Source organism: Danio rerio, chromosome 6, assembly GCF_052040795.2.
Source record: "Danio rerio strain M-AB ecotype USA chromosome 6, GRCz13ab, whole genome shotgun sequence".
In the NCBI taxonomy this organism is placed as follows: Eukaryota; Metazoa; Chordata; class Actinopteri; order Cypriniformes; family Danionidae; genus Danio; species Danio rerio.
In genome coordinates, this window is record NC_141026.1 from 38,229,140 (window position 1) to 38,246,736 (window position 17,597).

Sequence of the window (17,597 nt, forward strand, 5' to 3'; positions counted from 1 at the left end):
GACAGTTTTATATTAAATTCAGCCTGCTTTTAAGATTAAAAATATATTAGAAATATGTGAAAATACTTAATGATAGGATGATAGCGAGATAGAACAAAAAAAGTACAGGAGAATCCAGCAAAAATGGGAGGGTTGACATTTTGTGAGGGAATGCAAAACATCTTGCGAGGGAACGCAAAAACTTAAAAAAATGTATTTTTCTGTCACTCTTTTTTTTCCTCCCACCCAGTTTTTCTTCCACTCATTTTTTTACGCACCATCACGTCTTTTCCAGGTCTTCGTACTTTATAACCAACATACTGATGCTCAAAAATGTCTGTAAGGAGAAAAGTAATCAATGATATATATACACTCTCAGGAATAAAGGTATGTGAGCTGTGACTGGGGTGGTACCTTTTCAAAAGGTGCAAATGTGTACCTAAAAGGTCCATATTAATACCTAAAAGGTACATATTAGTACCTAAATTGTACAAAAGTGTTCCTCTTCAAATTTGTAGGTACTAATATATACTTTTGAGACACCAACATGCACCAAGTATGTACAAATGTGTACCTTTTGAAAAGGTACCACACCAGTGACAGCTTGCGTACCTTTATTTCTGAGAGTGTATGAAACTCTATAGCCAGTTAACTAACTAATAATTAATACACATACATTTTAGTATGATTGACTTATACTACAGTGATGGTTTAAAATAATATTCATATATGAAAAGTTCAGATACAAAAAGCAAGTGCCGTCTGAAATATCCATCAAAAATAAACATTTTCTTAAACCTTCTATGTGTTTTTTGAGTTATTTCACTTTAAAGGCAATAATAAAAGAACTCATTCTTTGTCGGGAAACTACTGAACCTAAACACAGGACCCTGGTAAAAATGTTCACTTTAGACAGAGTTTAGAGGTTTTTGCATCTAAACTCTTCATATAAATGTTTCTTGAAATTCAGCCTGAATGAAATGCATGTCTCAATGACAAATGTGTAATCATATGTAGTCACGTCTCACATATTTCCCCCTAAATGATAGGTTAAATAAAATTATTCCAGCAGAACAAGTTCTCTCATAACCTCACGTACATATAGATTGCAGACACAAACTATCAATCAGCAGTTCTGATGAAAACCATGTATTTTCTAGAGATGGCTGTAAATGATGGAGGTCAGCAGACGTTTAACACAAGAAACTGAAAACAGCTTTTCTGCTCATAACTGTTTGCTTGTGAAAGCACTCAGCATACAAACAACCAAATAAAACACTTGCTTATTGGAGTCCTTCTGTTGTTGCTCTGCAGGCTTTTGAACCTTGAGGTTACAGGTCTATAAAGAGAACTATGTAGAGGGGGGAACGACTATTAAACAGGTCTATAAATTAAAAAATAATTCACTGTCTTTGCTCAATCCTATGGCCCTGTCTGTCTATGTAAGTTAGCTAATATTGAGTAGATTAGTCAAATTTAACTTAAATGACCTTTGCTTGACGTTATTGTTATATTGTGCAAACAGAAAGACATTTCTAGTTAATTTTAGCAGAAATAATAAAAATAGGAATATCAAACTAACTATCCTATAGCTAAAAACTGAAAGAACATTAACGGTAACACTTTATAATAACTACACACTATGAATCATTTACTAAGCATTAGCTAATAATGTGAATTCATTATTTGTTAAGCATTAACTCTACATAAATAAACGCTAGTAAGCAGTTTATAACTACAGCTACAAATACTGTATTCTTGACTTATAAGCACCTATATAATGTGCTTAATAACTGTATTTTTATACTTAGTTAATGATTTAATTTTCCTTACTAAATTAAGTATCATAATATTAACAAACCATTTGTATTAAAGAGTACTAGAGGGTTTTTAGGATAATTCAGAATAATTCAGTTAGTAAATGATTAATAAACTATTTAAATCAACATTTATATATCTTATTATTCAGGCATATACTAATAGTTAACTAATATGTTAATAAATGCTTTATTAACTCAACTTCATGCAGTTCTGTGAACTAATCTAAAGTGAGGACTATTTATGCTTTACAAATCCCTTATAAATGACAATTAAAGGCTCAGAATCAAATGCGCAATAATCTTTGCAATCTTTTCTAAAAAGGGAAATTACTGTAAAATTTAAACATTGCCAAAAAACAGGAGTGTAAAAATACGACATAACAATGGATAAAATAACGACAAAAATATAATAATTTAACAATATGATAAGATGCAATGTTTAAACTCACTACAGTGATTTTATTTTAGATAAGGTTGCAAAGATTTATTTTTCATTTGAAGTAGTTTCATTTGTGTATCTTTAAATGAATAGGAATGAATAATGTCATTTTTCCTCTTAAGAATTTTACTGAGCCTTTATTTATATATATATATATATATAATATATATATATATATATATATATATATATATATATATATATATATATATATATATATATATATATATATATATATATATATATATGCATGTATTCTGTAACAATTGTGTAATACATACACACAGAAACCCACAATCGTAAAAAACACATGTAATATGTTACACAGTATGAAGAAAATAATAGGAGCAGCACATAAATCATGTAAAGCCCCGGTCAAATCACACAATTGTGTCTCGATTTTGACACAATTTCCTTGACGTAGGGTTTCATGGGGAGTCATAAATGACAAATGGGTATCGTGACTTGACACAAGATTCAATCGGGTGTGGCATACATAGTTCACAACAATCCATTTCTAAAATGCTTTACGACACCATCGCAGAAAGTCTAGCATGTTTAATCTTTCCCGATTCTTCACAACGAGTTACGTCATGTGGATGACACTGGGCAAAAGGAGCACATCATTTTTTCAGTTATATCTGTATCTGTGGGTCAGGTAATCAAAAATAAGCTGCTTATTTACTTATCGGTGGGTCTCAGGTGAATAAAATCAATCATTGATTATGTAAACTTTAACTACAGTACTTTCTCTAAAGTGTTTTAAGCAATTTTATCTGACAGTCTGGCAACAATCTCTATTCTCACAATGAGCTTCTGAGTTTTTTTAGCCTTCCAACCGAGTTCTTTTTCCGAGATAATCTCGGAACACATTCAGTGCTGCTAAATTGTAAAAGCCTGCCTTGTGTTTTCATTTTACTTGATTAAACTAATAAAACTGAAACTGACTGGATGTGGACGATTTGTTCATTAACAGTCAGTTTTAATATAGGTTTATTTGAATTTCAATTTTATTTAGGCTAGATTTTATTTTATTTAACAAACCAGTGTGTGCTTTGACAATGAAGCATATAGTGGACTGGTTTTGAAGCACTTCACCTCAGATGTTATTCATTGTTCTTGTTTATCTTGTAGATAGCTGACCAACAAAAATACATTAAAATTAAAATGCAAATTATAGCAAACAAAATATACAAATTATGTTTTTGTTTGAGGCCGTCCACTACATAAGTGCGGGTGGATGATTTGTTTTGCTCCATGGGAAATAAGGATTTAATCAATGCATCACTGTAATTGTTGTATCACAAACCTCTGTCATATATTTGTTAATTTTTTAATATGTTGTTATTTTGTCTTGAGCATCTGATTTTTTCTCGGTGCTGATGTGTTTTCATTTTCTCCTTCCCACTCAAGGCCAATTAAGTCAAGGGAGTGTTTAATAAGCAACCGGCTGGAAAATACACTTTAAGATTTAAAAGAAAATATGTTATTATTAAAAATAAATATATGTTTGATCCTATGTTATAGCAGATGCCCTTAAATAATAATAAGAGATTGAAATAAATGAAATAAGTAAATGAAATTGAGATAAGAAATATTGTTATAGCAATAATTGTGACTGTTTTGGGAAATAACGCTTATCGTAGACGTCACAGGATGATGTAGACTGGCACATTTGCTGTCCACGTTTTAAGATTTTTTTAGAGACAAGAGACACTTTGCATAATCTGACATAGTTACTTTCATAACCATCAATAAAAAATCAAGTGATCTGACCATTGCTTGATTTGGAACTTAAAAAATAAAAAGTATCGGGAAAAAAAAAAAAAACTACAAGTTCATCTGATTTACTGCCAGAAAATACAGAGGGAAGTGCTGGTCAGACACCATATGGCTATGCTCCTTGACTTTAATTATGATAAACTGTTGGCTAAACAATGTGCTAAAGCATGTGTGTTCCATTAGGAGCCGGATGAAAACAGTCTCGCGTGGAGGGAGAGACGGGCCACATCAGTGATTATCCTCTCAGCCAGAGTCATCACCGAGCATCAGGAGGCCCGATCACTCGCTCTGTCCAAAGCCAACACTGCACGCCTCTTCACAATCACATCTGCATTATTAACAGCAAGCCACAAGTAAGTGATTTCAGAATATCTTTCCTTGTTTGGTGGAAATAAACAACAGTAGACATACTGAAGCCTGAAGTCCTGAACATGCATGTTATATTTGATAGAAACCTTGCTAGTCTGCTAAAGTACTCAGTCATGAGACGTGACGCATAATAGTGCATAAAGATAAGCTGGGATTTATGTGAATAATCTGCCTGTATCATAAATAATATATCTTTACAAATCTTTACACAAGTCGAATGCTAGGTGTGGTACATTGTATTGCACATTAAATCATTATGAAGCCATTGTTATAGCATTATGGAACAGGGTTGAGTAACAAAAATATTTTCAAAAAGAACAAAATACTGTGAAAAGGAAATAAAAGTGTCAGTTTGTGGCACTGCAATCAGATTAGATGCATTAGATGTTTACGCTTTTTTTCAAATGCCAACTGACCCAGCTGAGGCTCGAACCAGCGACCTTCTTACTGTGGGGCGACAGCACTACCTACTGCGCCACCGGGTCGCCCCATCCCAAATCTGTTGAAACGAGTATGCCAAAGGTTCCCGGATGGTTTACTATTTCCGCTAAAAAATTTAAGTATTGAACCATCCAAAATCTAACAGCTGATATTGCCCACATTACATTGCACTTGAGACATGCATTTGATTAGAACTACAATCGCAGGTGAAAAGTTTAAATAAACTACAAACATGATGGATTCGCGAGACCAACTATCCAGTAGAGAGGCTGCGGTAGTGTATGTTTGAATGACTGTTAATTAATATCTAGCCAACTGGAAAACATTTAAATCTCATTGTCTGTTTTATATTATCTGCAACAATAATACTGAACTTATACTGATAAAGACGTGTTTGGACATTAACGTCTGAATCTAATTACCCAAAGAGCTGAGGAGATTTCTCTGCCTGAAAGACTAGTGAATGGGAGATTAACCTGCTGCTGCTTCTCCAATAAGGTAGGAAATTAAATATGACATATGTGGATGATTGACAGGGCTCAGCAACACAACGATCTGTTAACGATGAAGTAGCATGTCTCAAAGCTTGCATACTTTTCTGTTACACACTCTAAAGCAATGTGTATTTAGATAGGCTTTGTCTTAACTTTTCTTGGCTTTTCTTCGCCTCTGAAGAATCATTGCATTGACGTTTCTCTGCCATTTTTGTTTTGATTTTGCCTTTACGAGAAGTTGGACAAGCACATTGCGCAAGTGAGCAAAATGTAAAAAATAATTTAAAATTATTTATTTTAATTATTTTTACTATTATGTTGAAATTTTAAGCATGTGTGTTGATTTTTTTTTTTGGTACTTAAAAATACATATATAATAGTAGGGCTGATTTTGGGAAAAATCATAATCACAATTACTTTGGTCATAATTGTAATCACAATTATTCAAATGGATTGTCAGTTTAAGTCAAAATTATTAGCGCTGCTGAGAATTTTTTTTTTACATAAATATTTCCCAAATTATGTTTAACAGAACAAGGAATTTAACAGTATTTCCTCTAATATTTTTTTTTTCTTCTAGGCTTATTTGTTTTATTTTAGCTAGAATAAAAGCAGGTTTAAATATTTTGAAACCTATTTTAAGGACAATATTATTAGCCCCCTTAAACAATATATATTTTTGATTGTCTGCAGAAGAAACTACTGTTATACAACGACTTGCCTAATTACCCTAATTAAGCCTTTGAACTGCACTTTAATTTGAATAGTTGTATTTTGAAAAAATATCTAGTAAAATATTATGTGCTGTCATCATAGCAAAGATAAAAGAAATCAGTAATTAGACATGAGATATCAAAACTATTATGTTCAGAAATAAGTTAATAAAATATTCTTTCCATTTAACAGAAATTGGGCAGGAAAAGGGTTGCTAATATTCAGGAGGGCTAATAATTCTGACTTCAAGTGTATATATATACAGTTATTTTCCACCCTGCAAAGGAAAGAGAAATAAATACAATAGAATAAAAATATAAAACAAACTGTGCTTTAAGCATCTCCACTGTAAGAAAAACACTTTAGCTACAAAAATCCTTCAGTCAAGAGCAGAGAAACATTTTCTCCTTGTTTGATTAATCATAAAAACAGGCGGCAGCAGGAATATTTTGCGCTTTCTCTTTAATGGTTTCTCTTTCACGTCTTTTAAACCTCAACTCGTTTGTTTATTACACAAATGAGGGTTAATCTAAATAATCACTAAACACCGCGTTTTGACACCTATTTGACCATTTCGCGTAGGGGGCGTGGTTTGCGCTGAACTGGTTTGGGAAAAAAAATCACGCCACACACACACATAGGCACCCGGTCTTTCGCAACACTTGTACAACTGGAAAGGGGGCGGTATATGATGCATATAATCGTTTATCTTGATTAATGCTTTTTTTATAATTGTTTGAAATCCAAATCGCATTTTGGATTACTTGTACAGCCCTATATAATAGTGGAGCATTTTTATGCCTTTTCTACCTCAACACTTATCCTCTCCCGCGCCCCCTTGTGAACTCTGGCGCCCCCCTTAGGGGGGCGCGGACCCCAGGTTGGGAACCACTGCTCTAAAGTATATATTTTTCCTTCACAAAAAAATAAATAAATAAATAAATAATTTTAGGGTGTAGTATAAGTATGTGAATTGGGATGCTGCAATGCTCTTTAGGAATGCTTGTGAACTTATTATGTTAACAATCTGGCTACATGTGTGTTCATTATGTTCTCTGAGGAGGGTCCTGGCGAAAACAAAAACAACAACAAAGTATAAAGCATTGACAATATTTTGAATTTGGACCACAATACTTAATTTAACCACTACACACTCTACCTTTAAATGACTGTTTTCTAAGTGTACCCAATATTGTATTGTGACAGTCAGCCACAAAAGAGCAAGTTGTGACATACAGAATGTCCCTGTGCTTTCTTCCACAGTAGTACTTCATGTGTTTTCCTGAATAAAAGGTAGTCCAGTACTGTCTGCCTGCCTGCCGAACTTTTCAGAGTGCAACTTTAGTAAGTTTCTGCCCTGTGCCTTTTTTTTCTTCTCCGACAATTACGCTTTCACTCCAGACAGACAAAAGGTTAGTTGTGCCTTCTTTCATGATGGTCACCACTTCAGCAATTAGCTGCTATTCCAGTGGCGGGGCCAGGTTTGCCAGAGCTTGTGAAAATGCCATCTGTCATTGGGACACACTTCATGAAACACTCTCCTCTGCCTCAGTGCGACTATTTCCTTCAGGGAGTCGCAAGGATCGTTCAAGTCGAATGCCGCTCGGAGAAAACAATAAATTGTTTGCTGTGAAAAATAATTTGGCAGGGGCTGTGGGTGCCTTGTGCTCTGAAGTGTGGCGGTGCTCTTTCTTTCGCAGTTTCCCTGAATAGTCGACTGAATTAGAGCAGTGCCGCGTGCCTGAGTTTAGGTCACTTTGTGTAATGTACAGTATTTTTAGCTCATCATTGTGTGGCGATGTCATATTTTAGACCAAACCGATGAGGGTCGTTAGTTGTCTGGTCATTATGGACAACATATTATATTGCGCTGCACAGTAGTTCTTGTAGCTTTTGACCTTTCAATGCTTTTTTAGTATCATTGAGATGCTAATGTAGTTTTTGTTTTTTTTTATAATTATTGATTAATAGTCATTTAGTTTTGTCTGTTGTACTGTATATTTAAACAAAGTATATTTTGATTTTAGATACAATTTTTATTTAAATGATAATGCTTTGATTAAGTTATTCAAAATGAGAAATGTTTAACCCTGCAAGGCCCAAATACAAAAAAAAACAAAACAAAATGAGCAAATTCTTTTAACCCCTCAGATATTGTTTTAGGAGGCCTCTGATATAAGAATTACATATTTTTATTTATTTATTTATTTATTTTACATTTTGGTAAGTTTTTAGGGAAATGTTGTAATATTGCAACATTGGGCCTAGATGTGTGCAGAATTGTATTTGTACTCACTTTGTGTGGACAGGTGTACAGAGCATTTAAGCATTTATTTGCAGGGTTATTCACTTACTTAGCCCTATACAGTATATATCATAAGTAATAATCATAGAACAATCATATTGTTTTTTAATGAATAAGCATTTATTAATAAAAATATTCGAAAACACAATTTGGTTACATTCATGGCCCGTTTCCACTGAGTGGTACAGTACGGATCGGTTCGGTACGCTTTTATGGCCGTTTCCACTGACAAAGCGTACCTAACAGTTAACCGTACCGTACCACTTTTTGGTAACCCTATGCAAAGGGTACCAAGTAGGCCTAAAGGGTACCATAAGGCTGAGCTAGACATGCAACTGAAGGCTATTGGTTTACAGAGAACATCCCAGAAGCAGAAGAATTTTTTTAATGCACAGCCGAGAGATTACATCATGATATTATATGCATATAATAACGAGCCATGGTTGACCTGAGCTCAAACAAGCCTTGTCGTTGTCTTGATGTACAGACAGAGAGCCAAGAAGAACTAAATCGGCTGTGTACTCATTTTGTTTTACGAGACTACTAAAAGTGCAATTGGTTTCGCTTTCTCCAGGGAGCTCGCAATCGCATCTGTATTTGAAATAACAAACTTCTTGAGCTGATGATAATAACGTGTGCGTGAGTATTGAAGTGGTTCCAACATCTGATAGTTTCAGAAAAGAAAAAGACAAACACGAAAGTGAAGATTAAAGACACAGATGAGAGGTTTGCACTGACTGTGGGCTATATTCTGTGTTGTTTTTGAACCCAAATAAGAACTAAATGTTTGCTGTGTGTAGTTTTTTTTTCTGTAATTGGTAACATATCGGACACTATAGGGGTCTGTAAGTGTTCATATGCTGCATTTATTTATTTTATATAATCGCAGACATTACAGTAGGCTATTTCGCACCGTCAGTGATCTGTAGTTATAATCAAATCATGTTCATAGAAAGGTTAGTAATGAACATTTATACACAAGTATTTGTGTATAAAGCCTCTGTTTATGCTTCTCATATGATATGTGAATGACCCGTACAGCTTTAACATTTTCTTGAGCAAGAATGGTGTCGACTGAAACTTTGTTGTATGCCATGGCCACCAAAAGGGTACCCTTGGTACCCTTTAAGCAGTGGAAACGCAAGCCTGATTAAGGTGAGCCATACCAACCCATACACTACCGTACTGTACCAGTCAGTGGAAACGGGCCATCAGTGTAAGTTTTTATTTGTTGACTTGCCATGATAGTCCTTTGGACAGTTCTTTTTGTTTGAAAACACAGGCGATACAGGTGAAGTAGTTGTCTGAGTAGATATTGTAGTTTTGACCTTCTGGAAGTGTGGAGGCGAGCTTCATCACGATATCACCTGACAGTGCAAGTTTAGATTTGGTAACTAGTTAAAACTAGCAGAAACACTAGAACACACCATCTCACGTACAGTAGTTTCTTTTCCCAAATTATATTCTGAGTTTTTGAAAAATGTAAAAAATACGTTTTCAAAGTTCTTGAGGCTTTGATAAATGAGACCAAATTATAATATAAAAATTCAACTAGTTTAAAAGGTTTTTAAAACAATGCATGTTTGTAATAAATTATTGATATTTTACCATTTTTATCGTCAAAACCGCATGTCAGTACAATTATAAAAGAAGACGGTTCAATCCCAGTTTTTGGACGGTAAATCAGGTTTATTTTGTACAAAAACATAAAGTATAACATGGAAACATAAAGTATAGTATGGAACCTAGAGCCGCGCAAGCCTGATGGAGCGATTGTTTACAATTGAAGAGTCCCGTGAAGGAGCTCCGGATGGAAAGTTTTGTTTTGTGTTTACCTTACAGTTAAAGTTGTTGCACGTCCGCCAGTTCCTGCCTTAAAATTAGCGAGTTTGAGCCACTTGTACATTCAGGAAGCGTTCAGAAAAAACAAAACACCAGCGCAGAAACTCAACACAGAGTAACATTAACACCTCACTGCTACTTAGTATTTCGGAAGTGTTAATGCAGACCAACAGAAACAACATGCAGAAGTAGAACTGGACAGCTATGCGCGTCGCATGCGCCGTGGGTTACCTCGGTCACTTGACGCAGAAGTATACACCAGGCTTTAATCTGATGCAGCCGGAGATTGAGGGACACTCTGAGAGGCATGTAGAAACGGTGCGTGGAGAAAACCAGTATTAAAGGCACAGGAAACAAAAAAACAGCTACATTGTGTTCAAAGAAACTTTACAGACACAGTCTGGAGGCAAACAAAAACTTAATCTAATTAGAAGAAAAGCTTAAAACACACAAAAAAAAACATGGGCTGACATGTGATGTCCATTGTAATAGACACAAGGTCCAGAGGGGTTAAATTTAAATAAATAAAAATCTATATGTAAATATACATTTGGGAAAGGTCTTTGTCATCTCAATCACCACCAGTATTATGATATTGCGACTTTTTTACATATGGCTTTCTAAAAACATATTCCTAACCAGTTTTTTAAAAAAATGTTCATGTGTTGCCTTGTTGATTTCCACATCATTTTATAATTAGAAAATTGTGGTTTGCATTTAATACAATGTCATAAGAGTTTAGCCATTAATATGTTTATAAGAAACTCAAAAGTACACCTATGTAAGGGCATGTCATAATTTCTCCAGGGCTTAACCCTCCTCTCCTCAGACCCGAGAGGGTTAAAATATATAATTAATGATGTTGTTAATAATTGAAAATACTTAAATAATTCATAATTCACAATATATTATTTAATAAGCAAGTATAATTAAATGGCTAAATAATTAAACTGACAGTGCTTATGGATACTTAGCTTATTTGAACATTTAATTATGCGTATTTATTAAATGAACACATTTAATCTCATTTTTTAATTGTAGTGTACACTAATGATCTTATAATGTACTTCTCATTTATTCTAAAGCATTATATATTTCAACGAGTACATTATCAAATGCCATCATGACCACCAAACAAATAAATAAAAGGCGTCCTCATCCATTTTCACGAATCTTAGAACTACCACGCAGAAAGCTGAAACACCACACCACAGCGCCAGAGAACTTTGATGTTTACCTCCACTGCACACATAGACTATCCAAGCTGTCAATCCAGCAATTTTCACCGTGTGAGTCCATGAGCACTTCCACATTTGAGTGCTTTCCGCCAGTGCAAGTCTGTGTCTGTCAATGCACGTTATATAATTAGTGGCATCTCCTGAACCTCACAGCCTGCTCTTAACAAGGTCAGATGGTCTGAGTCAGTGCTGTCCACTCTCCCTCAGTCAGAGCAGATGGTGCTGCAGCATGTGAGACTCTCAAGGTGAGAATACCAACAATGACACGGTGACCCCGGTGACATTCACTTCCACAACTGCGATTTGTCCACCATACAAAAACACTGGGGTGTCCACAATGGGAGCTGAATAAAAGTCAAGCATAACTAATTGGCCAGGCTATTTATGAATCCATCCTTCACGGTCACTTTAATGGAGGGATAAATAGGACTCAGAGCTGGCTGCTGACATGCACATAGGACCAAAAAAGACAAGCTTTGAAGTTTAGTAATGCTGCTTGCAAATAGCGCGGACACATGAAGGCTAATTGGTTTGTATGATGGACTGTTGCAGAAAGGATTGTGGAACACAAAGAGCAATCCTCATTCATTTTGTCTAAAGTGCTTTCCAGCGGTGGTAATTATCTGCTCACAGATAGCTGTAAATGTAAATCTTTCTTGTTGTCTTTGTTCTTTATTGAATGCAATGGTCTGATGTCGAGACTTGAGATTCACAACACGTTTCTAATGTCTAAATTAGTCCATGTGTAAATAGTGCACATAAAGTTGAAGGCAAAATTATTAGCACTAATAGGAAATTTGTATTTTTTTTCTTTGAAATATTTTCCAATGTTTCCCAATGTTTAATTGAGCAAGGACATTTTCACAGTGATTCTTTAATTATGTTTTTCGTCTGTAGAAAGTCTTATTTCTGTTAGTTTGACTGAGATAAAAGCAGTTTTACCTTTTTTGAAATTATTTTTAAATTCAATATTATTAGCTGCCGTTAAGATTAATGTATTATTTTTATTGGCTATGGAACAAACTATTGTTGTCAAAAAACTTGGCTACTTAAGCTAACTTGCCTAATGAATCTAATTGAACTTTAGTTAAGCCTTTAAATCGGACTTTAAGTTGATTATTAGCATCTTGAAAAATTGCTAGACAAATATTATGAACTGTCGTCATGGCAAAAACAGAATAAATTAGTAATTATAAATTAGTTATTAAAACTATTTCCTATGCACTTTATATATACGCACCGACCACTTTATTAGGTAAACCTTACTAGTACCGGGTTAGACCCCTTTTGCCTTTAGAACTGCCTTAATTCTTCATGGCATAGATTCTAAATGTATTTAAAATATTCCTCAGAGATTTTGGTTCATATTGACATGATAGCATTACACATTTGCTGCTTATCCATGATGCGAATCACCAGTTTCAACACATTCCAAAGTGAATGGTTATTTATGTTATGAATGGTTATTTAAGTTATTGTAGCCTTTCTATCAGCTCCAACCAGTCTGGCCAGTCTCCTCTGATCTCTGGCATCAACAAGGCATTTGCACCCACAGAACTGCCGCTCACTGGATAATTTCTCTTTCTCTGACCATTCTCTGTAAACCCTAGAGTTGGTTGTGCTTGAAAATCCCAGTGGATCAGCAGTTTCTGAAATACTCAGAGCAACAACCATGTCACGTTCAAAGTCACTTAAATCACCTTTCTTCCCCATTCTGATGCTCTATTGGCTGATCAGAAATTTGTGTTAACAGTTTGACAAGTGTACCTAATAAAGTGGCCGGTGAGTGTATATCTTGATGTTTTAAACAATGCAAATCAACATGCATTAGAACTTTTTGGATTTGCTCCATTTTTGTCTTTCTCATTTTAAACAACCTCTGAATACATTTGAGAACTACAATTTGGTCTGTTTTATCCATTATCTATGCAATTTAGCAGTCAACCAGGTCTCCAAATCTGTTGGTTGATGGTAAATATTCAGTTTCCTGCAGTAAAAAAAAAAAATGAAGCCCAGCTCAAAACATACCTCTCTATACATTACCCAACATGCTGATATTGTTATTCTACCTGCTTTCACAAAACCTGTTTAAACTGCCACCGGTAGTGACATCTGGAAGAACAGCAGACCCTTGCTCGAGTAAAAGACTTTAAAGTGTGTATGAAGACACACTTTTTTAGCACGAAGTGTCATCTCTGCACCTGCCCTGTTTGAATATCTGATATTTAATGGCCCACAAACATACACTGCACACATAAAATATGAGCGCAATGCATTTCTGTTTAAGTAGTATAACGAGCAGTAAACAGCCACAAGTTCACCATGTTTATCTGAATATGAAAGCTGGAAAGTTTAGATGGTTGTTTACAGACAGTGTGAAGTGTGTCTGCATCCATTAGTGTAGCAGACAGCTGAGTACTGTCATAATCCACAAGTCTCTACTTTACCAGACAAGTTTGGATAACAAGGATCTGGTAAGTATTAAATTGGTAAGTATTATACAAATAATACAGATATTTACAGCTGTGAATTGTACTTTACTGATTTATTTAGTTGATACAAATATGTAGTGTTTTTGTAACAAACAAACAAAAAAAAAAAACATTAAAATAATGCAATATAGAGACCACATTTATTATACTGCAAAGATATAAATATGCTGAAGCGTACTGGTAATATTAAAGGCTAGATGACTAGTTCTAGTTTTAGGGTAACATCAACGTATAATAAATAGTCTAACCGCATCAATATTTGGTGTGTGTTGTTATGGTGATGAGAGAACAACAACATTTTGGAATCTTTTTTTAATGTAATTGATATTTGAATGAAGTTCTTTGAATATTATAAATACGTACACTATTAAAAAATACTAAGTCTATTTGCAAACATTTTCCTGTATCTATTTATGCATTTTGCTCTGATACCCTTTGTTGTTGAAAAGTTTATGAAAGTTACTGTTATATGAAATTAGATGTTGTCTAGATTGTTTATGTAAATTATAATAATTTTTTATTTATTCTTTTGTTTTTTAGAAACACAGAAAACATAATAAATGCAAAGCGAAGATTCTACTTTCAAGGTCCAATATTCAACTGAAAATCTGCATATTCCAGATAATCCTGCATAGTCAGAATTATTAGCCCCTCTTTCAATTTTTTAAAAAATATTTCCCAAATAATGTTTAGCAAAGCAAGGAAATTTTTATCGTATGTCTAATAATATTTTTCATATAGAGAAAGTCTTATTTGTTTTATTTTGGCTAGAATAAAATAAGTATTACATTTTTAAAACACCATTTTAAGGACAAAATTTTTAGCCCCTTTAAGCTATATATTTTTTCGATAGTCTTCAGAACAAACCTTCATTATACAAAACCTTGTCTAATTACCCTAACCTGCCTAGTTAACCTTATTAGAGCCTTTAAATGTCAATTTAAGCTGTATAGAAGTATCTTGAAAAATATCTAGTAGAATTTTATTCATTGTCATCATGGCAAAGATAAAATAAATCAGTTATTGGAGAAAAGTTATTAAAACTATTATTATTAGAAATGTGTTTAATTTTTTTGTCTCTGTTAAATAGAAATTTGGGAAAAAATAAACAGGTGGGCTAATGATTCTGACTTCATCTGTACATGGTAGTGTTGGACGATGTATCAATACTAAAAAAGTATCACAATACCCTAGTTCTCAAAACGATACGATTCTGAAGTTTTTTTAGGACTTTTGAGTGACAGCTGTTAATGTGGGTGCTCATCAATAGAGCTGGTCTTCTACGGCATACTTAGTGTGTGTGTTGATCTGTTGAACTGAAGGTTGTCCTTTCACACGCTCTCTCTCACAAAACAATGCAGTGAACCCTAGAACTGATTCACGAAGTACAATTTTTTATTATTTTGCTTTTGTTGCCGACAGTCAGGGCAAGCCCACGAACATCACAAAGCCTGAGTGTACCATGACATCCAACTGTGCCCTGCTTGAAGCTTGGAGGAAGAATGTAAAGTAAGAGTAGTCTCTGTCTGTGCGGACAAGTATCAGTCATATCCACAAACATTACAAGAGTCGAGCGCAGGCCTGAAGGAGGAGGATCACGCTGGGGAGCCAAAAGCAAAAATCAGCCTCGAGAATGTCTATCTGCTCTGTTCTGCTGCACGATTGAGTGAACTTCAACACGACACAATTGAACCGTATCACGGGAATGACTCACATGTATGAATTAATAAATCACGTATGATTTTGGTCAGCGTTTATGTGCTTAATCACTCATTTTCCACATTATATTGATGATAAATAGACGCATGTGCTGCTTTGTGTTAACCGGCTGAAAACGAAACGACATTCTCCAAAGTTCAGTCGAGCCAAAAGTAAACACAGCAGCTGATCGCGCCGTCCTTCATATCTGAGATACAGTAAAGCAAATCATGTATTTAAATGATATAAAACATGTTATGAAGTTCATGTTTTTATTTAAATGATTTAAAAATATACATGCACAAACATGCTAAATATATTCCAATATATTGCAAAAATAAATGACATAAGCCTGAATTATTATTTTTTACTTTAGAAACTTGACATACATAGTTTAAGTTGTGTAGTACTCAACCTTACATTTCTTTTTTAGATTTTGTATTTAAAATTTAATTTTTTTTACCAATGTGTTGAGACTAAAATTCTCATATGTTGTGACACAAATGTTATTTGATTTAAAATAAAAATGGATACTCTTATGGTCACGTTATTCACCCTAATATTAATATATAAATATGTAATTACATATGAATATGAAAGGATCACTGTGTCATGAACAGTGAGGACCATGCAACATCTCCAGGTTATTTGAGAACCAGACCAAAAAGATTATGTTTCTGTCTGTCTAACTAGTTATTTTTTAATTTTATTTTTTTAAACAAAGTTACAATTATTTTATTTATGTTACAACAACTCGGCTGGAGTGCTGACAAGATTAGTTGATATTTCTATATTTGTTTTACTTTTTAAAAATGTTTTTACTCTGTTTCAGCTGACAGCATATTGAAAATAAATAATATTTTGAAAGAAAAAAATTATGGTGTAGTATAAATTTGGTATCGGTATTATGATATTTAATTTAGGTATCAAATCGAAATGAAAATTTTGGTTTTATGCAACTGTAATACATAAGCATTCATTCATTCATTATTCATTCATTTATTTTCGGCTTAGTCCCTTTATTAATCCAGGGTCACCACAGCGGAGCGAACCGCCAACTTATCCAGCACGTTTTTATGCAGCGGATGCCCTTCCAGCTGCAACCCATCTCTAGGAAACACACACACACACTCACCTATAATCATACACTACGGAAAATTTAGCCTTTCCAATTCACCTGTACCGCATGTCTTTGGAATGTGGAGGAAACTGGAGCACCTGGAGGAAACCCATGTGAATGCAGGAGGAACATGCAAACTCCACACAGAAACGCCAACTGACCCAGCTGAGGCTCGAACCAGCAACCTTCTTAATATGTAAGCAAAACTATTGTAAATATTAATGCTTATAATTCAGTGCATGGAAATTACATACAGTGAACCTAATTTCACTCATTTCACACCATTGTTTCTTCATCTTGCAAATCCTGTGAGTGTAAAATCCTGATTAAAAATCAGAACAAAACACCAACTCTGGTAATCCACACTGAACTACTATGCACTCCCCAGGCTGCGTTTGATTGGCCACAATCTTTTATAGTGAAATTACAACAATAATTATTTTTCCTTATTTCTAAGTTTAAGATTGCCTAGAGAGGCGGGAAGACTAAAAAGGAGCAGCACTGTGAAGCAGGTAGCCAAGCATGACCCAAGTCATGGGGTCTTTAGAATGCAAAATGTGGGACATAGTATCTGTTTATTTATTTTGTTTTGCTATTTTATGAATGCATTTCTATAATTATTATACTGTATCACAATGTTTCAAACCACTAACATTGTCAATAAAACTCAATTTGCTAAGCTGAAACATATGTTTACTCTAACTGCAATTCAAAACCATAAATGAATAACAACACCTGTGAATTATAAACTACAGTCAACCAATTAACTGCTATTTTAAGGTTAGATGAATGCTGCAGTAATATTATCATAATGAAAACAGAACAGAAATTTGTTAACTGGGATGCTCACCTTGTATTTGACCT

The 17,597-nt window shown here is 34.2% G+C and overlaps 1 protein-coding gene across 19 annotated transcripts in view; it reads left to right on the forward strand.

Annotated features, from left to right (window-relative positions):
- Positions 1-17,597, forward strand: part of LOC147836423 (uncharacterized) — a 451,022-nt gene that overhangs the window by 241,865 nt on the left and 191,560 nt on the right. For 10 of the 19 annotated variants that reach the window (XR_015493894.1, XR_015493895.1, XR_015493906.1 and 7 more), the window contains one exon: positions 4,204-4,373. Coding sequence is in view for 8 of the 19 variants with exons in the window: in XM_087257594.1 (XP_087113720.1) it covers positions 4,204-4,373 (170 nt within the window). In the remaining 11 variants the exon portion in view is untranslated. Of the gene's footprint in view, positions 1-4,203; positions 4,374-5,258; positions 5,341-7,301; positions 8,963-15,337; positions 15,673-17,597 lie in introns of those variants that run through there. The other 9 variants (XR_015493887.1, XM_087257595.1, XM_087257596.1 and 6 more) reach the window with 5 other exon arrangements.